The following is a 25,091-nucleotide window of genomic DNA, read 5'->3' on the forward strand; positions in this document are numbered from 1 at the left end:
ACAAGTTTAGCATCACTGATTACCTTCAATGCACTTGCAAGCTAACCACAGCTAACCTGTAAATTAAGAATTTGCTTACAAATGGGAGCAAAAGAAAAATATTCTTATTCCAATTCAATCTTGAAAATAAACTGAAAATCTGTATTTCTTTAGAGAAAGGTACTTTTAAAAAATGAAGTTGTTTGAGTATTTTCAGGTGTAGAAATTATTTGAATTAATAACACCAATCCCAACCCCTCAAAATAGAAAATTTAATTTCCAAGAACATAACCAAAGTAGCAGCCACAATCTTTTCTTTGTGACATGTTGGGCTAAAAGAAAAAGGCACCGAAAAATAAACAAAAGAAACAAACTCTTCCAAAATTGAAGACATAAAGTCCCTGTCTTAAAGAGGCCATTTCCCAACTGCTAGCATTAACTAGAAAATCAGAGACTTGGGTACTCTGCTTAGTAACCCAAAGTGAGTAAAAAATTATAATCTCTCAAATAAACTAAAACCAGGACATTTCTGACAACTCTAGAATGCATTTATTAATATAATTACATAAAGAGAAGGCAGAGAAAGATAAAACGTCAATTTGAAGGTCTGATTTTTTTCTTTAGCTTCACACAATTCTCCTTCCCTAACAAAAAGCACTGAATCTAGGAACTTGTCTAACAGACAAATGAAGAAAACAGGGCAAGGTATGATTAAAAATTTGCTCTAAATAGTACCATTTAAATTAATCTACTCCCTGCATAATGAAAAACCATTGAGCTTTATATTTTAATAGCTGATTCCAAAACTAAATGGAAAAAAGTCATTATTAAGGCATATCATTCCCACAGTTTAAAACAAGTTTAAGGAATACATATACAAGAATAACGGATTTATTCAATAAATATTTTTTAAGCACTGACAATGTGACATTCACTGTGCTGTGCAGTTAATATTCATTACATGATAGAATTCTGCTAGTGTTAAATACAATTATACATAAAATAACAAATCAGTGGTTCCCACTTTTGGGAATTCCAAGAACAAGTTCATTCTCCATCCATATTTTGAGGCTTTGTATAGGGTTTCCTGTATCTATTTTGTTTGCTGGAGAAAGTTTTTTTTCTCTTTTTACCAATGACTATTGAAAGCTTAATAGACAGACCCAAATCTATAGATATGTTATGAGAATCCAAGGAAATCCTACAAAAGAGAGGACAAAGAAAAAAATTTACTTACCAATACTCTAAAGAAGTAAAGATATTCTGCAGCTCCAGAGTAATTCCCACATTCATACTGGAATTTTGCATACCTGTAGAGTGTATCTAAATATTCTTGCCTAAACTAAAACAAACAAACAAAAAGCTGAAGGTCTATTTTTAAATTTTGAGTTTTAAAATTTACTCCTTTATACGCCCTCAGAAGTCCATTCTTTGAAAGTATCCCAAGTTGCCACCAAAAAATAAATATCCTTAAAACATAAATTAGAAATTGGTGAGCTTAATATTCATAGTTCTGGCCCCCAAAATTATGAAATGTAATGATACCTACTTTGTTACAATTGATACAATCTTGAATTGCTGCTAAAGGTTTGATGTGTAAGTCTGTTAGTTGTTGAATGAGCTGAGAAAACTACCAAACATATGCATCCCTGTAAGGTTTTGTGATTCAGTACAAATAATATGTACAATAAACTGTTCTCTGTGAGAACTGGCCCCCAAATTACACCAACTTTTAGAATTGATGCAAACAAAAGTGAAGAAATCTAAGAGAAGGGCTCCAGACTAGATCATTAACAAATCCACTGAACATTCTACATGGAAACCAGAAAAAGTAATCTGCAGTGGTCAGCGTGATTCTTGTTACAATAATTGTTAAATGAGAGGTAACACCTGAATGCAAGTTACAGAAGTGATTGTACGCAAAGCCTTATGCTTTAACACAAGAGAAAGGAGATTGGGAGTTGGCTAGAAAAGCCTGTAACATTTCTTATTTGTGAATCTGGGGATTTCTGAAGGCCTGAGAATAATGTTAAGAGCTACTCTATTCCACAAGACAGCCACAGTATTACTTAGTTTTATTACTCAAGGCATTTCTAATTGAAATTTAGTTCTCTTTACTTATTTGTTAACCCCTCAGAAATATAAAGCACTACTACAGTGGTTCTCAACCTTCCTAATGCCACGCCACTTTAATCCTCATGTTGTGGTGACCCCCAACCATAAAATTATTTTCATTGCTACTTAATAACTGTAATTTTGCTACTGTTATGTCTTAGGCGACCCCTGTGAAAGGGTCCCTCAAACCCCAAAGGGGTTGCGACCCACAGGTTGAGAACTGCTGCACTACTATCTGATTATTCTGAAAAAATAAATCCAAAGTTTTGAAAATTGCCGTTACCTAAAAAAATAAGTATATTATTTCCTTATCATCACCAATTTTTAAAAACTAAAGTTTCAAAAACATACCAGGTATTACATTTAACAAATGAATCTGGAAATTATATTCTTGTCCAGTCAGAAACCTATCTATACAGCACTATATTCTTTAATTACCCTTATAACATGACAACTATAAAAAATTTAAATATACCACTTACACCATGCTTGTCTGCCAAGTAGTCAAACAGCATCCGACCATCCCTTAATAATAAAAAAACAATAATTACTGCATTTTATAGTCCACAAAAAAAAGCATATCCAACTTTTAATTTATTATCCATATAAAACTATTTAAATATCTTAATAAACACCAGAAGTAAAATAAGACTTCCAGAATAAACAGAATATTACATGTTTTGAATAAGGAATAGAAACTCAATGAGAATTGCAAACTTTAAAATTCATTTCAGATATTTTTTAGTCCTAATTGAAAAGAATGTGTCTGTTCAACCACATCTAAGGTAATGCCTTTAGAAGTGTTTTTAGGTAATAAAACCAGAACATTCTGACTATTTTTATAGAGCGATCAATAGCCTACGTAGGTAGAAACCTACTGAGAAGGATACATATGGTCCCAGACTTAAGATGGTTTCACTTATGAATTATCCACTTTGCAATGGTGCGAAAATGATACTTCCAATTTCAAATTTTGATCATTTAATGGGCTAGCATATGTGGTGTGATAACTCTCTCACGATGCTGGGGAGCAGAAGTAAGTCACAGCTCCTAGTCACGAAGATAAACAACTGACACTACAATGTATTCACTGTGTTAGATGATTTTGCCTAACTGTAGGTTAATGAAAGCGTTCTGAAAAAGATTATGTAGGCTAGCCTATGCTATAATGTGCTGGGTAGGTTAGGTATATTAACTGTATTTTTTTTTTCCATTTTTTGTTCAGACAGAGTGAGAGAAACAGAGGAAGAGAGAGAGAAACATCGACGTGAAAGGGACACATCGAGTGGCTGCCACCCACACAACCAACCAGGGCCAGAGACAAACTGCAACGGAGGCACATGCCCTTAGCAGGAACCGAACCCGGGTCTCTCTGGACCGCAGGCCAATGCTCTAACCGCTGAGCCAAACCGGCCAGGGCTTAAATGTATTTTTTACTTACAATATTTTCAACTTATCGTGGGTTTATTAGGACATAACCTAGTGAACAAGTCGAGGAGTATTTGTATTTGCTCTCTTGAAGGTACATCTCCAACAAATAATATATTCTTATAGAACAGAGACTGGAATATGTGTACTGTATAAACTAGAAGGAATTAATCCTATATATAAATTTTGTCACCCTCCCCATTTTGTTAATATTTTTCACAAGGACAGTTAATTTAGCAAATTTACAAGATTACTAAATCACGTCTTATATGATATGTATGCTACACACCCTATAAAATTATTATCCATACCAAAATGTCAACCCAATTTAACTTATATTTTTAGTTTTCATAACTTGATATGTTGGCAGGATGATAAAATGGTAAAAAAGACACCAAGGAACAAGTGATAGATGGGTACAACTGCCTACCTTCTAGGCACTTTCAAATATAAAAACATTTTTTGTGCTACTTGCAAGAATATATGCAGCATGGCATGTCTTTCAGGAGCATCTTTTTACTTGAAGGTTTATTTAATGAGGGGTGGATATGTTATCACTAAAATTAACATGGGAGCATTATACTACAGAATATGTACATGAAATTTCAACATAAAAAGTTATTAAACACTTGCTCTGGATCATAATGAATGATTGTTAACATTCCTCACACCCCTCACTGTTCTCTTGCTGACGGGGTATTTCTGGGAAAGTATGAGATTTTATTATATGTTCAATAAAATTTTAAAATGGGGAATTGGCAGGGAGAGGTTATTAGTTTGAAAATAGCTTATAAGTTACAAGTTGTTTGTTTTTTTATCCTCACCCGAAGATATTCCTGTAAAAATACAACATTTTCAGACAGAGCGGGAGGGAGAGAGGGGGGAAGAGAAAAAAACATCAATGTGAGAGAGACACATTGACTGGTTGCCACCCACACGACCTCAACCAGGGCCAGGGACAAACTGCAAACAAGGTCCGTGCCCCCTCCAGCGAGAACTAAACCCGGGCCTCTCTGGTCTGTGGGCCGACACTCTAACCGCTGAGCCAAACTGGCCAGGGCTAGGTTACAAGCTTTTAACACACATTCCTTCTTTTCATTTATCTCCAATTTAGTATCTATGAAAAGCTACAAGAAGCTCTCTCTAACATGCAGTGAACAAATACATATTCACCTTATTCATATCCTAATCCCATTACTTCCCAGTGTTTTCTGTGACTTGCCTAACTTTGGAATTTAAATCCTAAATTTTCTGTTGTACCCTAACTTCTGGATTATATCAGCTGTTCCTTTGGGGTCACTTACATATGACTCGAAGGTCTATAATTACTCATTATAAGTGTATACAAGTAGTTCAGTATTATATATGTGTATATATACACACAGACAGCTATATATAGAGATATTATATATGACAGCTTTATAAGATACAGCTATCTTTGTGTGTGTGTATATATACACACGTGTGTGTGTATATATGTAGTAAAATATGGTGTGGTGCAATAGACTACATTATAATACATACAGTAATAGTGTAGTATTTGCTGATTTTCTAAAAAATATCTGGTAACACTTTCCCAAATCACAAGTGAAAATTCAGAGCCAACCTCTCTAAAGTTTGACTTGATCACATATCGTTAAGAACTAACGGTACAACATGGCAAAATCTTTCACGATTCCTCAAGTGAATATATTGGTAGCTAAGAGTTACCACAATGGCAATATTTGATGTAGATTTTATTTTTAAACATTTCTAATAACTTACAGGGCTACAATTAGATATATATTAAGTCAAGAGTAAGGCAACACACTTTCTTTGGAAATTAAACATTAAGTCTGTTTCTAGCTAAGGAGAAGTTAGGAATAAAATAACCTTATCAGCTCTACACTACCCTCCCTGGGCTGGGTATCAGGTTGGAAGGATATGGGAGAATGTAGCAAACTGATAAAATGAGCTCAGGTTTTCCTTACAGCTAGCAACCATGTGCTCTAGGTACTACTGCCCAAGCACGACGTTTCTTAACCTCAGTACTAAATGATAAATGGTAAAGAAGTTCTAAAAAGAATTTAGTATTAACATTTATTATTAAGGACTTTCTGGTCCCTACACAATAAGGATAAATGAAAAACAATATATAAAGGAATCAATTAAAATTTGAATTAGCATTTGTATTAATCCAAAGAAGAGAATTTTTATAATTCCACTTAAAGAGAGGTTACCTGGTTGACTGCATTTGCCTTGTAGTTTCTGGATCTTCAAACATCTTCACAATTGGTTCCGTTTCTGCCTGAAGCTGTTTCAGTTGTGCAACAACTGTGGTTCTTTTTTCTCTCAAAGCTAATTAAAAATGCAAAGGAGTACTACAATGTTAAATTAGACTGCTCCCCAAGAGGATGTCTCTGGAAATTTTTCATTTATTTAAATTGTGCATATATGTATTTACCCTAATAGATTCACATACCAATAACCACCAACTCAATCATTTCCCCAGATCAAATTTTTTCTTTCTAGCACTGCAAAGGCCCAAAGGAAGAAGGAATCCTCTTTTTACTCTTAAGAGAAACTGAGGAATATACAGATACAGCCTGGGGGAGGGGAGGGAAGAAGGGAGGGGTGTCAAAGGAAAAATGATCTAACTCTACATTTCAGAGACTACATTCCCGGTGTTTTTATATTTGTTCTCACTGAATTCTCTCAGGTGAATATATTATCCCAGTTGCCGAACAGAGGTTCAGGAGTTTACATATTACCACAGGTTTTCAACTAGGTTTAATGGAATTTAAATCCAGTCAGTAATCTCTTTTTGCTATAAATGTCATCTCTCAAACTCAATTCTATAGTTTCTTTTTACTGAATCATGAAGAGTCAGAAAAAACTTGCATATAACCTAGCATGCTAGCATGTTTTAAAATTTCAGTGAAAAATAATTTACTTTTTCGACACACACTAATATTTAAAGAGTGAATGTTATTGCAGGAAACTGTAATATAAGTCAAAGGTGATTATGTTTAATGTAATAACTGTATTCTATATTATCAAGTATACATTAGAATAGTGTTTCTCAAACACAGAAGGGAATCTGTCATCCAATTTTGAGAACTGTCAATTTAAACAAAATAAACTGTATTTCTCTACTGAAAAAGTTCTTAGATTCTTTTAAAATATTATGTACGTGAAAGAAATAATAGAATTTTTTTAGTATTTTCCAAACATATAGAACCACCTTTTTTTTTATGAAACATCTATTACCACAGAAAACTGGGATTTAGAAAACACTGGACCATCAATTCTCCAATTTGGGTGCTGGGCCTCAGTCAACAGTTTCTGGTTAAGTAGATCTGGAATATGGCTGAAGAATTTGCATTTCTAACAAGCTCTCCCAGGTGAATAGATTATGCTGGTCCTGGGGACTGTACCTTGAAAACCATGGCTATACCAAATGAAAAATAAATTTCTAAAGCACACAAGATGCTAACTGAAAAAGTTGGCAAACCAAAAAACTGCCAGCATTCTCAGATAACGCTAAGGTAACAATCTGATTCATAAGCACAACTCTGATGATGCCATAAACTAAATACTATGAACTAAAGGTATTTGATGGCCATGTTTGAAAGTAGTTGCACAACTTTTTGGTGAGAAAATAATAGGCTTCAGAAGATCTATAACCTTAATATTACCTTTCATCCAAAGAAGTTTTAAATAGTTAAGACGTTTGGCTAAAGCGCTTTTATAAATCACAAAACTTTAATTCACACACCCTCTGTTCACAAGACAAACTTCAGTTCTAATGATAAAACTTACCATGTGGAATATCATCAGAATAAAGGTTTTTGTATACATCCATAGCAAAGTCTACCATGTTGGTATCACTAAGAAGATCCAATTTTCCTTGTAATAATTCTTTTTCATTATATATCTGCAAGAGGAAATTACTTTCTAATAAATACACTGAAGTTCCTCCAAATAAAATTAATACTAAGATTAGTTTACCTGGAAATATACTTCCTAAAATACTATTTTTTAGGTAAAGTAATACACTATTAATTTCAGCCTCTTGTAAGAAGGCAATCAACCTACAGAAACATAAAGACTATTTTGTTACTTAATTAAAAAATGAAAGCAAGGCACATTGCAGATCCATTCCCACCTACTTCTGATTACTTTATTTTGTATGTGTCCCTACAAGCCATCTTTTCTCCTTTCTAGAACAAGACTGTGCCTAAATAAAACAACACACCAGCTCCACTGGTAAGCGCATATAGTTGTCTCCCCCTCCACATCCAGATAATTAGAAATCAACTTTTAAATGTATTTACCATTTTAGTATCTCAACATCTACATGATGCCTACCCATCTCTACTTAAGGTAGCCTCTCCTTTACCCCCACATATTTTTTCACTAGTTAGTCCTTTATAATGCTTCCCCATCCATACCATTGAAACATAATTAGCAACCAATTCTCTGAGTCAACTATGCCCAGGTTTTTGCTTTACAAAAAGTTGAAGAAACATAATTTAACCCATAGTACAGGGACCAAATAAGCAAACTCTCATAAACATGAAGTGTATTAAGCAATATTTAGTGATTCTAACAACAGTACTCACAGAGAGAAACAGCAATCAAAATTAAAAATACATTTTTTTCTTTATTGATTTTAGAGAGAGAGGAAGGGAGAGGGAGAGATAGAAACATCGATGAGAGAGAACATCCATTGGCCACCTCCCACATGCCCCCGACTGAGGATTGGGCCCACAACCAGGCCATGTGCCCTGACAGAAAATCAAACTGGCGACCTTTCAGTGCAGGGTAGATGCTCAACCACTGAGCCACACAGGCCGGGCTAAAAATACATTTTTAATCAAATAGTCATCAACATAAGGCTTCAGCAAAAGAAAAGCTTTTTTTTCCTCACTTGAGAATATTTTTCCATTTATCATCAGACAGAGTGGGAGTGAGAGTGAGAGAAAGAGAGACAGAGAGAAACATATATGTGATAGAGCCACATCGACTGGTTGCCTCCGTCACGACCCGACCAGGGCCAGGATGAAGCGCAACTGAGGTACGTGTGCCCTTGACCAGTGACTCATTGGTCTGCAGGCTGACGATCTAACCACTAAGCCAAACTGGCCAGGGCAAGAATAGGTTTTTATACTAAATTTAATTTTGCTAAAGCGGGGGAAATATAGGAAGATTCCATATTTCACACCATGAAAAGAAAAGATGAAGGTGGTCAAGTGGTATAGCCATGAGAGCAAAACTGAATCTTCCAAACCACATAAAGAACCCCTACAAAAAAGTAAGAGATAATCCAATTGAAAATGGCTAAAAGATTAATAGGTACTTCACAAAAATTTAACCAAATGCCCAAAAACACTCAAAAGGTTCTAAACTTCATTAATCATAAAAGGAAATGCAAACTAAAACCACACTAAAAACTGAAAAAAAAAAAAAAAGAAGAAAAAAATGACAGTACCAGCATTGGTGTAGAATGTAGATTGAACATTTGTTCTGGTGGCAGGTGTACAACCACTCTGGAAAGCTATTTTTATCTCTTAAAGTTAAACATACATTTTGAACCAGCAATTATGTTCCCAGGTGCCCAACAGAAATGGCATTTCCAATAATGTTCAGAGCAGCACTATTGTAACAGTCAAGTCTATCAATATTGGACTGAATAAACTATGATGAAAACACTCAAAAAGGATTAACACTCAGTATTGAAAATCAACAAACTACTGCCACCCTAAAACTTGGATGACCTTCACAATGTTGAATGAAAAAAGTCATACAAAGCAGTACATGTTAGTAAATGCTAAATTCTATTTACATAAAATCAAAACCAGGCAAAACAATTCTAACTTTACATTAGGGCTTACCTTTGGGAGGTGTAATGACTAAAAGAAGTCAGAAAAAGGGTTTTAAGGATATTTGTAACGTTTTATTTATTCATCTGGATTGTGTTCACTTTCAAAAAGCATTTATATCTGTGTACTTTTCTGTAGGAATGTTGTATATGATAAAAAGTTTACTTAAAAAATTGAAGCTTCCTTTCAGTCTGCCCTATAGAAACCCTATTCTTAGGTGAAAACATCCTTTTCATAGCATGCCACCTCTTCTCGCCACCCATTATTAGCTTTTAATCTGTACTGTTTCTTTCTACCATAATCAAGTATTGCTCCTCTGCCATCAGACATTATTGGATTCTATATCACCCTCTCTTAATTTTGTCACATAAGCACACTTATTCTGTAAAGGGCAGACAGTAATAGTATTTTAGACTTTGTGAGCCAAGAAGCAAACATCAAGAATACTATATATAAGAACTGTAAGAAACAAATTTTCACAATTCTTTTAAAAATAATATATAATAATTATAATAGAATAAAATTTTTTGCAATATAGATCTACCAATGAGAAGAATGGAATTCTTTTGGGGCAGGAACTTGAATTTCACTTTGGGGTACAAAGTTAGTATTGCATAATTGAAAATATTTGCAAAAGTTCATTTGTTGAAAGTCATTTCAGCTTACAGTCCATAACAAAACAGGCAGTGAGGGCTGTACTTGGTTCACAAGCTATAGTTTCCCAACCCTGGGTCTAGTAACCTCTTGAAAACAGCTCCCACTACTTTTAAGTATAAAAATGTATGTCGCTGCAACTTCCACAGGGGCTTGTATGCCTGGTGTGGGAGCTACCAGGCCTAGAGACCATTCTTGAAATAGTGGGCGCACCAACATGTCCTGTGGTTGCAGCACTGATTCTGATAGCCACATTGCCATTTTTTTTTCACCTGAGGGCTGGCTCTACCAAGTGGAATATGCTTTTAAGGCTATTAACCAGGGTGGCCTTACATCAATCGTTGTCAGAAGGGAAAGACTGCGCAGTAATAGTCCCACAGACAAATTATTGGATTCCAGCACAGTGACTCACTTATTCAAGATAAGTGAAAATATTGGTTGTGTGATGACAGGAATTACAGCTGACAAAAGACCCCAGATACAGAGGGCATGCTATGCGGCAGCTAATTGGAAATACAAGTATGACTATGAGATTCTGTGGTCATGGTGTGTAAAACAATTGCTGATATTTCTCAGGTCTACACACAGAATGGTGAAATGAGGCCTCTTGATGTTATACGATTTTAATTGTTATAGATGAAGAACAAGGCTCTCAGGTATCCAAGTGTGATCCTGTAAGGTTACTACTGTGGGATTTTTTTTTTAATCCTCACCTGAGGATATTTTTCCATTGATTTTTTTAGTGGAAGGGAGGGAGGGGAGAGCGAGACAGAAAGAGAGAAAGAAAAACCCATTAATTTGAGAGAGAGAGACATATCGATTGGTCGCTTCCCCCATGACCCTGACCAGGGCTGGGGATCAAACCTGCAACCCACGTATGTGCCCTTGATCAGGACACGAACCCAAGACCCTTCGGTCCAAGGGCCAATACCCTAACTGCTAAGCCTAACCAGACAGGGCACTACAGTGGGATTAAAATCACTGCAGCAGAAGTTAAACAATCTGAGCCAACCAGCTTTCTTGGTTGGGGGGGGGGGGGTTGACTGGATACGTATTTGAACAGAGCAGAAACTGTGATTATAAGCATGTCTACTGTTCTATCAACTGATTTTAAGTTTCAGTCACAGAAGTTGGAGTAAAGTTAAAAATCCTAAATTCAGGATTTTAACAAGCAGAGATTGAAGCTCACCTTGTTGCTCTAGCAGAGAGAGACTAAACATTGTAGTTTACCAAATCCATAATGCCACTTGCCTGTGTGTTCCTTAAGAACAGACCAATATTATGAGGCTCCTAGAGAGAAAAAGGAACCTCTCCTACTCCTCCCGCCCCTGAATGGGATAGGACTCTATATTCATAAAGTGTTTTTTGGGGAAACAATAAATAAAAATCTTCTTTTGGCATCTCTTCCTATCATCTTAAACAAATCCTACACCTATAGTGATAATTTTTAAAAAACCCAAGCCTTAAAATCCCTTTATCCTGCAAATTATAACAACTTTCATCCAGTACCTCAAATCCAAGACTTCCAACTTAAATTCATCACCTGTTCTATTATTACCATTAAAATGCTTCGTTATCCTCAGCACACACTCTCCTGTGCTCTTTCTAATTTTCATATCATCCTTTTTGGTTTTAACTTTCTACATTAGTTTAGTTATCACTTTTGCCTATTTCAAAGATTTTCTCTTTTAACAGTATCATTGATTCCATCCTTTTTCTCCAACCAAATAAAATTCAGTGTTAATCTCAAGCTCTGGAAAAAAGTCATATATTTTCTATGTTCTGGCTAGGGATGACTATGACGATAAGATGTTTCAAAACTAGGCAATATATATTCATTCAATCACAAATGTGCTTTTCTCTGTTGGTTAGCAATTCTTTTCATTAATCTCTAAATGGTACTTATCTACAAGACTATCTCCAAACATTCTACACTACTCTAACAACCTTTCACCTCTCCCTTCACTCTAAGAATGACCACCATTAGCTCTTTAAAAGTATAATCTCTGATCTCAGTTGGGCCCTCCACATTTATCAGTCCTTTGTACTTTTCTTTAGTCTGTTTCCTCGGTCACCATTTTCAGTTTTTACCGCATTCTTTAAACCCTCAAATGGTTGTCTAACTCCCCTCTTATACAGGGCAGGCTAACCTCCTAACAGAAAACCTTTAGGAATACTTACTCTATCCCACAAGACTAAGTGCTTTATATGTATTATCTCATGTAATTTTTCTAAGCACATGAGGTTGGTGGTAGTACCAACACTTTAAGCATGAAAAAATGCTTTATTAAGATGAAAAAGAAACTGCTCAAGGGCACAGAAGTATTAAGTGACAGCCAGGATCCTAATCCAAGCAGGAGTCCACCAACCAGAACCCTAAACACTACCAGACCTTTCACTTTATATGGGAATAAAAAACAGTAGACACTCCCTGGCTGGTTTGGCTTAGTGGCTAGAGCATCAGCCCGTGGACCAAAGAGTCTTAGGTTTGATTTCAGTCAAGGGCACCTACCTTGGTTGTGGTTCAATCCCTTGCCTTGGTCAGGGTCCTGCGAGGGGCAACCAATTGATGTTTCTCTCTCTCTCTCTTTCTCCCTCCCTCTGTCCCACTCTATCTGAAAATCAATGGAAAATTATCCTCGACTGAGGATTAAAAAAAAACAACAAAACAACAACAACAACAGCAGACACAAATACATATTCATTTACTCATTTATTAAATAATCATTAAGAGCATTTATGTCAGTCTTTCTTTTATGTGCTGGAAACAGAGCAAAGACAAAACAAAGTTCCTGCTTTCGAGGAGCCTGGAACATATCAAACTGCCCTCATGTACCCTAATCACCAATTCTAACTACCTAGACTTCAAAATTCAACTAAAAGCCTCTGTTCTTCAAAGTTCTTTTTGCCCACTGACTAGAATCTCCTCAATTTTGATAACACTCTGCCACTACTTCTCTGACACATTACTTTTTGCCTTATACGTACAGACCTTTATCTCTAAAGGATACATAAGATTTTTGCGGTGAGACGTCTGGATTTTACCTTGTATTATTCATATATCCACAGTAGCTCCATGCTTAGTAATTGCTAAATAAATATTCCAGCAACTGTCTGTCTTCCTTTTGCTTTCACTATGGCCACCTCACCGACATTCTCTCTGGGCACAGTTATTTTCCCTGGTTCTCAGCTGCCATTTATAGTTTTTTGTGTTTTTTTGGGGGGGGTGGGGAGTACGTGCCCCTAGCAGGAACTGAACCCGGTACTCTCTGGTCCACAGGCCGACGCTCCAACCGCTGAGCCAAACCGGCCAGGGCCATTTATAGTTTTTGTATTGCCCTATGATATACTGAGTTACACTTACATATTCCTCCCTTTTATCTGTCTTGAAAAACAAAAAGTATAAAGAACATATACAAATATTCAGTTTGGTTAGTTTAGAAGCATTTCTACAAGTAGCTGGCAAAGGATTTCAAAACATGGTTATTCCTCTATTCCTTGAGCTGTGGTAAATTACCTGTACTTATCCAGAAAAGAAAACAGAAGGCAGACTGGATTATTCAAGCTCTAAAATATAGGTGCAAGTACATACTATGTGAAGAAAAACCTTGGCAAAAATATGTCCTTTCGAAATAAAGCTTTATAAGGAAAAACATTCTTGAACACTTTGAAAATAAACTCGGTATTCCTTAACATCAACAATTTTAGAGTGGCCAAATGTGTTTAGCAAAGGATCACATGAATCTGAGGATTATGTCTGTCTAATAAACCATATACAGGAAGACTTGAAAAGTTATCCGAACAAATTAATGTTTACTTGTAGGGCTTTTTTGTCTTATTGCTGTTGGGACACACAATCTATTTCCCAAATCCTGAGCTCCCTAAGTAGACTTCTGTTATAATATGCTTCCAGAAACAGAATTCACTTATTTTTCTGGCTTATATTCTAATCCCTTCATCAAAGTAATACTACTTTATGATTATCAAAATGCATCACCTTCGCAATAAACTCAAAGTATAATCTAAACTCAGTATTTCAAAACTTTTACGGCTGAGACATTCTCAAAAAAAAACAGGTACCAGAGCCACATGGTGCTTATGCAATATATTCTGAGTTTAGATTATATTCTGAGTAGCTAAATTAACGTCAACCACCCATTCAAATCCCTCCAAGTCTATGTATCTTAACTGGAAAAGAGCTTTTAGGTTAAAATTAGTCGCTTTGCTTTATTTGGGTGGGGTCCCCGTCCCCATCCCACAAAATACTGCTACACTTGCAGAACTGGCTACTTATGGAAAGACCAGGAAAACCCCGTGCAAAGAACTCACACATTTGTGTAAAGAAAAGCGCTGGCTATTTAAGTGTAAGAAAATTAATCCAAACGATCTGGCAAGCCAAGTGCAACCCTCCCCACAGCTCCCGAAAGAAAAGAAGACTCTCTAACCTGCCCGCTGGCTTTGCGTCGGTCGGAAGGGAAGCTCGAGCGTGACGAGCGAAGCCAGCAGCGCACCGTCAACTTCCGAGAGGAACTGACGCGGAAGCCCCCTGGGCCTGGCACCGCGCGTAAAGCCGAGGCCGCCTTCTCCCCTGAACGCCCTACTGTCACCTCACCCCTCCGTGGGGCCCAATTCCGTGGTCCCAATCAACCCCGACCACGCGAAACTACCGGCAGGTCCTCACTGGCCGGCCCGGCACCCAACTCGCGGCCGCCCCACACGTGTGTCTGTCAGGCCCGGGGCCACTGCCGCGGCCTCTCGGCCTTGCCCCGCACCGCACGCGCTCCCACGACTTCCGCGCACTACGAGCCCCGCTCACCTCCTTTACGGAGAGAAACTCAAGCAACGGAAAGACTAGATGCCGATCCAAAAAGTGCGCGATGCGAGTGGTCAAGTCGTACTCCGCCATCTTGCCAAGGAAAAGGAGACTCTTTTGCTCACAAAAACTTTATTGATGGTGCCGACAAACGAACAGACAGGCACTGCCGCGCGCATGCGCAGTGGTTAAGCTAACTCCGGGGTGAAAGGGGCGGGGTTCAGTCCAGTCCCCTACGCTCTGAGAACAAGCGCGCATGCGTGGGACATACCCTGCTCTGGGCCACTCTGGGACGAGGCGGATTGGCGGGCACCTTTCTTGTTTGAAAGCCTGTCCGCGTCCTCTGATCCATTTCGTTAATAAACACTGACGACTCAGCATTGATTGCTGAAGCGATGTGGATTGCGTTGTGACGCGGCAGACGACAAGATAATGAGGCCCCTGCTCTCCAAAAAGTTACATGCAAGGAGGAATATGAGCTTTAATTTGGAATATAGTAATTGCTTTGTTAAATTGTTTATAGATAGAAGACAAGTAAGATAATTTCTGATTCTAGGAAGAGCCATAACTTAGTGGGGATGGTCGCGTTGGACCTTTTCAATTAGGGTAGTTAGAAAAAAATCGGATGGGAATTAAAGTAGTTAGAAAAAATTCAGATAAGGTAACAATTTACCTGAGCGTTGTGGTAAGAAAAGGAGGTGACCAAAATTAGACCCTGGTTAAAAACATGCCTGATGAAAAGCACAGACAAAACAAAGGACATGAGACAGGAAAGGACTTGGTGTGTATCAAAAATTGACTATCCTGGGTGATTGAAGAGTGAGACAAAGATGGTGAGAAGGTCATGATTAAGGTAAGGAATGCAGACTTTATTCTAAGTGCTCTGAAGTCTCCTTGGCTGGTTCCTTCTGATCTTTCAGGGCTATTCATTTTGGAATGCCTTAGGGTCTTACCTCTTCTATATGTAGGCCAGTGCTATAAGTAGTATCGTGCAACCTCATGGCTCTAAGTGAAATCTGCACATTGACAACTCTCAAAGCTCCAACACAGACTTTTAGTTAACCGTACACTCACATATATCCAACTACCTACTTAACATCTCAACATTAACATGTCTAAAACAAAACTTCCCCACTCAGCTCATCAAAACCTGCCCCTTTTATACTCCTCCAATTCAGTGAATGCCAGTTCTATCTGTCTGGGTGCTCAGATGCAAAACCTTGGAGCCACCCTTGACTTTTTCTCATACACTCTACATTGAATCCAAAAAAGCCTTTGGTTCTAACCTTTAAAGCATATCCAGATCTAGTCTGTTCAAACCACCTCCAAAATTAATCCCTAGTCCAAACCATCATCATCTCTTGCTTTGCTTTTTGGAATGGCCTCTTCACTAATCACCTTGTTTCCCCTCTTTTCCTCCTGTAGTTTATATTTCATACAGCAGCTGGAGTGACTTTTAACATCTTTCTTTTTAAAAAAAACAAAACATGTTTTTATTGATTTTTTTTTAGAGAGTAAGGCAATGAGAGATAGAAACACTGATGTGAGAAACATACATTGATTGGCTGCCTCCGGCATTCTCTGACTGTGGATCGAGCCCACAACCTGGGCATATGCCCTGACAGGGAATTGAACCGGGACCTCTCAGTTCATGGGGCAACACTCAATCCATTGAGCCACACCAACTGGGCTAGGGTGATTTTTAAAAGTCAAATTGTGGCTCTAGCAATTGTTGCTCAGTTGGTTGGGTAGCATCTGTGCATGGAAAGGTTGCCAGTTCAATTCCTCATCAGTGCACAAGCAAGGGTTGCTGGCTCAATCCCCAGTAGGGGCCGTGCAGGAGGCAGCTAGCTGATGAATGTTAAGCTCTCCCATCAGTGTTTCTCTTGCTTGCTCTAAAAATCAGTAAACTATTCTTTTAAAAAAGTCAAATTCTGCTCAAAATCCTCCAAGCCTTATCTCACTCAGAGTAAAAGACATATCTGATAATAGCCTAAAAAGCCCTAGTTTACCTGGACCCATTACCTCTCTGACTTCATCTTACCCATCTCTTCCTCTTGCTCACTCTCTCCCAACCCTAAGCAACCACTAATCTACTTCTGTCTCAGTAGATTGTCCATGTAAGATTTTCATGTGAATGGAATCATATAATATGTGGCCTTTTGTGTCTGACTTTTTACTTAGCATAATATGTTCAAGGTTCATCCAAGTTGTAGCAGGTATGAGAACTTCACTCCTTTTTATGGCCAAATAATATTCCACTTTCTGGACATACCACATATTGTTTATACATTCACTCACTGATGAACATTTGGGTTGTTTCTACCTTTTGGCTACTAAGAATAATGCTGCTGTAAACATTCATGTACACGTTTTTATGTGGACATATGTTTTCCATTCTCTTGTGTATATACCCAGAGGTGAAACTGCTGTGTTTTACAGTAACTCTTTGTTTAAGTGCTAGAGGAACTGCTAGACTGTACTATGTTTGCAAGATGTTACCACTGGAGGAAAGGGTACACAGGATCTCCCTGTATTGTTTCTTACTACTGCATGTACATCTACTATCTCAGAATAAAAGTTTAATTTTAAAAATGATTTCTAGATTTGGATTTAAGAAAGCAGATATCTACTGGTGACTAGAATAGGGGGGGAAGAATGGCAAAGGAATATTTATGGGTGCTAATAACAGGAATTCTATTTGAGACAGAATAAGATCCTTGTTAGATATCTAAGAAGTGATGTCTAGTATGAAAATGGAGATACTATTTTGGATAAGTTGATATAGTTGTTACTCACTATGCAGGTAACCTTGAACTAGATGTTTTCAAGGATTTGGGAGTAAGATATGATCTTAGCCATTGTGCCATTTACAGTATTGTTGGGAAAGCAAGGCAGAATTCCCGTGAAGCAGAGAATACATGATAACATAGGCTGCTAAACTGTGGAGGATAGTCTTTGTGGCCTCTAAGAACTGAGAAATAACAGTTGTAATCTGAAATTTCCTGAAATTCCAGAGACTAACGTTATAATAGAATATAGAGAGGAAAAGAAGAAATTAAACAGAGAAATAGCAAGAACTGAAGCTTCTAAAAAAAAAAAAGTGAGCTGTGACAGAGGAAGGAAAGAAGCAGGTGATAGCATGAAAACTTGCCAAAAAAGAACATAGAGCATCTTTGAAAATCAAAGAGAAATAAGATGTAATTTAATTTGATAAACATGTTAAACTTTTATCATATGAGAAGTACTAAGTTGGGTATTAATGGGAATATATTATCAGTCAGAGCTAGCCCCTGGTCACAGAAGCTTCCTTAAAGGTGACAATTACTCCCTCATTCAGTACAAATTGAATACTTACAATGTGCTAGGCACTGTTCTAGGCCCTGGGAATTCACCAGTAAAGAAAACAAACCACCATCTCTACAGAAGCTTATATTCAAGTGGAAGGAGACAGATAAACACATTTTAACAAATATGTACTTTGTTAGGTGGTGTTAAGCACTATGAAGAACCATATGCAAGGTAAAAGTTAAAGAATGATGGGGAAAGATTGTTAATTTATATAAAATGGTCAGAGAGGGCCCCTCTGATAAGATAGAATCTGAAAAGACACCTGAAGAAACTGAGGGAGTTTGTGGTTTTCTAGTGGAGGAAAATTCCAGGTGAGGGAACATTAAGTATAAAGGTACTGAAGCAAAAGTGTGCTTGGTATCCTTGAGGAATAGCAGGGAGTCTAGAAATTCAAGAGCTGACTGAGCAAGAGGAAGTGTGGTAGAAGATGTCAGAGAGGGAGTGGTGGACCAGATGATGTAATGCTTTGTAGGTCATGGTAAGGACTTTGGGTTGTATTCTGAATGCGCTGGGAAGCTATTGGAGGATATTAAGCAGAGAAGTCACATAATCAAATTTATGTTTTTAAAAGATCCCTTGGAGGGATTGGGGGTGGGGGACAAGCATTAACAGAGAGACCAGTTAATAGACTATTGAAATAATTTAAGCAAGAGATGATGGTGGCTTAGACCAGAATGGTAGTAGTGAAAGAGTAGTGGACAGTAGTGAAATTCTGAATGTATTTGAATGCATAGCTAGCAAACTTCGCTAATGAATTAGATGAGAAAGAGAAGAGTCAATGATGATTCTAAGAGGTAGAAGAGCTGAAAGGCTATTTGCTGACAAGAGGAAGGGTGTTTCAGAGAGGTGAGAAATCAAGAGTTTAGTTTTGGACATATTATGTGTGGATGCCTGTTAGACATCTAAGTGGAGATATTGATTGGGCAGTGGTGCATATGAATCTGGAATTCAAGAAAAAGGTAAGAGCTGGAGATAGAAAATTAGATCTTGTCAATGTATTAGTGAAATTTAGACCCATGGGACTAGATGGGATCAGAGTGTGAATGTGTTGGGAAAAGAGACGAGCAGGGCTAAATCTTAGGCACTCTAATTTGTAGAGGTTGGGACAGTTCAGACCAAGTAAGGAAGCCAGAGAAGGATTGGTTAATAGATGAAGGAGAGAAGAGGAAGAGCAAAAGAAAGTGGTGTCCCACAGCTAAAGAAAGAGTGTGGTCCAAGCAGCAAGATGCAATGAAATCTGTTAGTTCAAGGTGATAACTGAGTATTATTGCCTTTCAGCTTTGAAAATGTGCAAGTTATTGATGACTTCGATAAGAACAGTTTCAGTGAATGGTAGATTTTGAAGTAAGCCTGAAAGATGGGAGGACAGTAAGTAAAACATACATAAACAGATCTTTTGAGGAATTTTACAAGAAAGGGAAGCAGTGAAATGTAGTCTAGGGAGGGTGTTTTCAAAGGTGTGTGTATGCTGATAGACATGATACAATACTTATTTAAATAACTGGAATGGAAAGATAGACCATTAGATAGATAGGGGATATGGGAAGAGCATGGGGTTCTAATCAGACTGGCCTGAAACAGATTAGTGCCCAATGGGTGTAGGAAAAATGGAGGAAGCTTGGTAGATTAGACATTTTTCATATCGGGACTGCTGACTTTTACAACAGATATGGAAGAGAGTGGTGCAGGTGGTTCAGGAACAATCTGAACACTGGAGAGAAATAAAACCATGAAAATGTAGGAAATATTTAAGAAAGACCACTTGGGAAGTTAGCTGAAGATTGAAGACTATCAGGGAAAATATACTGGAAAAGAAAAACCAGCACCAAATAGTCTATGTGAGGAATTTGAAATTTATCTGAGGTCATGAGGAGCCTTAAAGTATTTTTGAGTATGAGAGTGAATTATTCAGTCTGTGTCTGAGGAAGAGAATTCTGATAGTTGCGTGGACAGTGGATTGTATAGATGAAATGCAGCCAGGCTGTGGAAGTTCTTCAAAACCAGACTGGAAAACTTGGATTTGGTCAGATAAGCAATGGGAACCTCTCATTAAATTCTTAAAAAGAAAAAGACATGAAGACAGTGGTGTTTTGTCCTTTAAAATTAAACTGGAAGTGATTTACAAGATGGTTTAAAGTGGTGACAGATTGGAAACTCTGCTGATTTGCCTGGCTTTTCCTCTGGAATTTTCCTTGCTGGTTTGTGAAAATATCTTGTTTCTTTTTATAAGAAGAGATTTATCCCCAAATGTGGAAAATCTGACTTTTTGCCTTGGTCGCTTCCTAGTGTTTTAGTTTAAAAGAGAGATTACACTGGAAAGACAGGAAAGGGCTCACCTGGTAGTATCTAGATGGTATCAGGTGAAGACTTTGATTCTCATACATTCATTATTGAGTATTATTGAGTGCTTTCCATTCACTGATCACCATCTCAGGCTCTGGGGAAACAAAGGAAACTAATCCTGACCCACAAGGAGTTTACAGTTTAATGGAGGTGGCAAGCATGTAAAATGTAAAATAATCATAGCCCAATGTGAGAGAGTCAATGCACAGAGTGCTCCTGAGAATCTAAGGGAGGAATTGACTTGCTACCAGAGAGAGTAAGAGCTTCACAGGGAAGGCAACAGTTGACAACCTTTACCTGAACACATGCCTAAGAAAAGGGGAAAGATGCTTTGGGCAGAGAGAAGAGCAGGAACACAGGCTTCGCCCTGAGAAAAGGCACAGTGTCATTGGAAACTCTGAGAGAAGGCCTTTGTGCTGGAGGGTAGCATGTGTGATGTCGAATGGCAAGCATGAGTCTGCATGTAGGGTGCATTGTCAAGGGTGCTGTGGACTCTGCTGAGAAGTTTGAATTCTATCCTGCGGGCCAGTTTTTGGGGTGATTTTTTAACATCTCCTTTCTATATGCTCCTCTGTCTTTCTAGTTCAGGCTGTAATCGTCTGTTGCATAAACAACTGCATTAGTTTTCCAAAGGGTCTCCCTGTCCTAGGTTCTGCACCTGTCTACCTGTCTTCCACCCTGCTACTTGGGTGATCTAAATGCACATTTAACCCTGTTATGAGTTGAATTGTGTCCCACTTTCCAGAATACATATGTTGAAGTCCCTAACCCCAGCACCTTAGAATGTAACTGGATTTAAAGATAGTATATTTTAAGAATAAAGTAAGCTAATATGTGATCATTATGTGGGCTGTAATCCAATATGATTGGTGTCCTAATAATAAGAGAATATTAGGGCACAAACATACAGAAGAAAGACCATGTGAAGACGCAAGGAAAAGATGGCCGCGTACAAGCCAACGAGAGAACCCTGTCAACACCTTGATCTTGGACTTCTAGCCTCCAGAACTGTGAGAAAATAAATTTCTGTTGTTTAATCTGCCTGATCTGTTATACTTTGTCATGGCAATCTTAGCAAACTAATGTACTTTGCACTTCCTATTTTATATGGTATAAAGCAAACACTTCTTAGCATACTATATGGAGTTCTTTAGAACTTTGTCTCTTCGGAACCCTACACCCCTTGCACACTCAGCTCTGCCCATACAAGGCACCAACCTCATTGTTTCTTCACTTGTTCTTCGGCAGCTCCTTCAGTTCAAACTGCCTTTCTGCCCCATCCCACACTGTTGACCACCTCTTCACTTTTTAAGACCCAGACGAAGAATCATCTTCCCTATTCTGTGTTTCCCATTAGCAGAAGGTATCTGAAGTAATCCCTCCCTCCTGCTCCTCTCTGCTGGCAACTCACTTATCTCAGGGCCTTAACATTTGAGCCCATTTTTAAAACATGTTTCCTCCTATTAGACTAAACATAGTGGGTAGAAAGACTATTAGTATCTGTCTTTATAGACCCAATTCCTATCTTAATTCCTGGCACATGACAAGTACTCAAGAAATGTTGTAGAAATGAATAAATGCATAGAGCCTAGATGTCCAGACCTACACATTCTTGAAAAAAATTCATCCATATTTTGCAGTAGTCTACTGTAATGGACACATTTTTAGATCCTGTCTAATTAGCTTTCTTAGATGTTTCTAAATAACATTATTTTCAATCCAATCATCCTTTGTATGTGCTGCATGGAGATGCCTGTTGCATTTTAACAGGTCTGCCTTCTTTAGTTATATTTCCAATTTGTTTTTATTCAACGCACATTTATTTGGTCCCTATTCTGTGCCAGACACAGTACTAGATTCTGAGGTTAAGAAAACAACTAAAGCCCTGGCCGGTTTGGCTCAGCGGTTAGAGCGTCCGCCTGCGGTCCGGAGAGACCCGGGTTCGGTTCCCGCTAAGGGCATGTACCTTGGTTGCAGTTTGTCCCCGGCCCTGGTTGGTCGTGCAGGTGGCAGCCACTCGATGTGTCCCTTTCACATCGATGTTTCCCTCTCTCTCTCTTCCTCTCTCTCCCTCCCACACTGTCTGTACAAAAAATGGAAAAATGTCCTCGGATGAGGATTAAAAAAAAAAAAAAAAAAAATAGAAAATAACTAAAATGCTGCTCTGACATGAAAGAACTCAGTTAGGCAGAGGGACAGATCCATAAACCAATTGTGCTGCAGTGTGGGAAGTGCCATGATAGAGATGTGCACGAGCTATATCGATGGAGTGCTTTAATTACATAGGAAGCAGAGACACTTCTGGCATGTAGGTGGGTGCTAAGTTTTTTTCCCCAACATAATTATTGCCTCTTGGAGTGTGTATCTTTAGAAGGTGACTTTTTCCTGACCTATGGTCTTGCTCTGGAGGGACCTTATTGGAACTCCATGCCTATGTGAGAATTTCCAGAAGCCTCAGTCCTGCTGTCATCCTCATGAAAGAATCACATGGAGAGAAGGCTTAAATACCCTTCTTTCTTCACTTATCACCTCATATAAAGCTAGGATTGACAGCTAATTCTATTCCATTCTGGGGCCTTGTAATATGCGAAGTGAAGGATATTGGACAGAGGGAATAATCACTGCTCTTTCTCATCCGTCCCCAACACTACGACCTGGAATGTGGCTACCCCATTCTTTGGGGGGGAGGAGGGGATAGCAAATCCCAGTAGTTGGGAGTATCTGAGAGGAATCTGAAAGAATTGTGATAAATCTAAGAGCTGACAAGCTAATATAAACAACTAGGCACTTCAGAACATAAAATGCCAGCCTGTTTAAATACTTCTGATTCTAAGTGTCTTTTAATTAATATTCTGTGTCTATGTTATCTGTCTTTAAAAATTCCTGCAGTTGCCCTGGCCGGTTTGGCTTAGCAGTTAGAGCGTCAGCCTGTGGACCAGAGAGACCTGGGTTCAGTTCCCTCTGCAGTGGTTCTCAACCTTCCTAATGCTGGGACCCTTTAATACAGTTCCTCATGTTGTCTGTGGGCGTATCTGCATGTGGGCGGACCCCCCTGGAGACAGATAGAGGAATGGTGTCTGGGTTCCTAAGACCATCAGAAATATGTGTTTTCCGATGGTCTTAGGTGATCCCTGTAAAAGGGTCATTTGACCCCCAAAGGGGTCGCAACCCACTAGTCGAGAACCGCTGCTAATAAGGGCACATACTTCGGTTGCAGTTTGTCCCTAGCCCCAGTTGGGGTCATGTGGGTGGCAACCAGTCGATGCATCTCTTTCATATGGATGTTGCGCTCTCTCTCTCTCTCTCTTCCTCCCTCTCTCCCTCCTACTCTATCTGTAAAAAAAGAAGAAATACAAGTAAACACTGCCTGGTTACCAGAATGGTGTGGTTAGTTAGCATCCTGATAGAAATACAGTGGTGCAGACTTCAGACTTCTGTACATCAGTACAGTGGTAGAGATAACAGTGACAGTTATCATTTGAACATATTATCTGTGCAATAACAACCAGCTTCAATTATCGGGGCTAAAAATCTTATTTAGCACGTATTTGAAAAATGTGATGTGAAAAATATGGACCCTTTAAGAAAGGCATTTTAAAATAAATGTTACAGCCCTGGCTGGTTTGGCTCAGCAGTTAGGCGTCGGCCTGTGGACAGAAAGATCCCGGGTTTGATTCCTGGTCAAGGGCACATACCTGGGTTTCAGGTTGATCCCCGGCCTCAGTCAGGGTCATGCGGGAGGCAGCCAATCCATGGGTCTCTCTCACTAAGACGTTTCTCTCTCTCTCTGTCCCCCTCCCTCCCTTCAACTCTTTCTAAAAATCAATGGAAAAATATCCTCAGGTGAGGATTAACCAAAAAAAAAAAAAAAAAAGTTCCAGGTTACTTTAAATTATGTATCTCAAGCCAAAGCTAGGATCTACTGGTTATTGTATGCAAATCAAGTTTCTTCTGATCTAGTGAATGAAAGGTAAATATTGAGATGAGGTAGGGAGCCAGGCAGAATTTCAGCCAGGAACACAAACTGGAAAACAGGATTTTCCAGACTCTAGAGGCCCAAGGCAGAAGAGTTAATTAGGAAGAAGAGTAACAGTATTCATACCTATGGTCTACCCTTTGTCACGTTGTATTTACTTACCCATTTACACATCTGTCTCTCCCACAGTGACTTCTACAAGGTCAGGAATAGGGTGTATTTATTTCTATACTCATGTACCTTTTGGAGGAAATAAAGAAAAGGGAAAGAAGGCCTATAAGTGGCCCCAAAGAAGAAGAATAACGAATTCATGGGAAGGCGTGTGAAAATTTTAACATTATCAAACTAACCAGGTGATATAAAACTATGGATATGGTTGAGACATCTTCCAGATTTTGCTATCTAGAATAGCATCCCCCATTTCATCACCTTGTTTCTTTCCCTCCCAGTGCTTATCACAATCCATAATGATCTTGTTTATATGTTTACTGGCTTACTGGTCACCTTAAGATAATTCTGTGAAGGCAGGAACCTAGTCGGTGGTCTTGTTCATTACTGCCCAGTAACA

At 38.4% G+C, this 25,091-nt stretch overlaps 1 protein-coding gene and 1 pseudogene across 1 annotated transcript in view; one reads left to right on the forward strand and one right to left on the reverse strand.

Annotated features, from left to right (window-relative positions):
* EIF3E (eukaryotic translation initiation factor 3 subunit E) overlaps nt 1-15,048 on the reverse strand; it is a 44,620-nt gene extending 29,572 nt beyond the window's left edge. The window contains exons 1-5 of the mRNA XM_036263991.1: nt 14,857-15,048; nt 7,324-7,438; nt 5,742-5,859; nt 2,577-2,619; nt 1,217-1,321 (exon numbers count right to left, since the gene is read on the reverse strand). Coding sequence (XP_036119884.1) covers nt 1,217-1,321; nt 2,577-2,619; nt 5,742-5,859; nt 7,324-7,438; nt 14,857-14,946 — 471 coding nt within the window. The 5' untranslated portion in view covers nt 14,947-15,048. The remainder of the gene's footprint in view (nt 1-1,216; nt 1,322-2,576; nt 2,620-5,741; nt 5,860-7,323; nt 7,439-14,856) is intronic.
* Nucleotides 10,258-12,464, forward strand: LOC118631838 (annotated as a pseudogene).
* Nucleotides 15,049-25,091: the final 10,043 nt, after the last annotated feature.

Source organism: Molossus molossus, unplaced genomic scaffold (genome assembly GCF_014108415.1).
Source record: "Molossus molossus isolate mMolMol1 unplaced genomic scaffold, mMolMol1.p scaffold_m16_p_16, whole genome shotgun sequence".
NCBI classification, from domain to species: domain Eukaryota; kingdom Metazoa; phylum Chordata; class Mammalia; order Chiroptera; family Molossidae; genus Molossus; species Molossus molossus.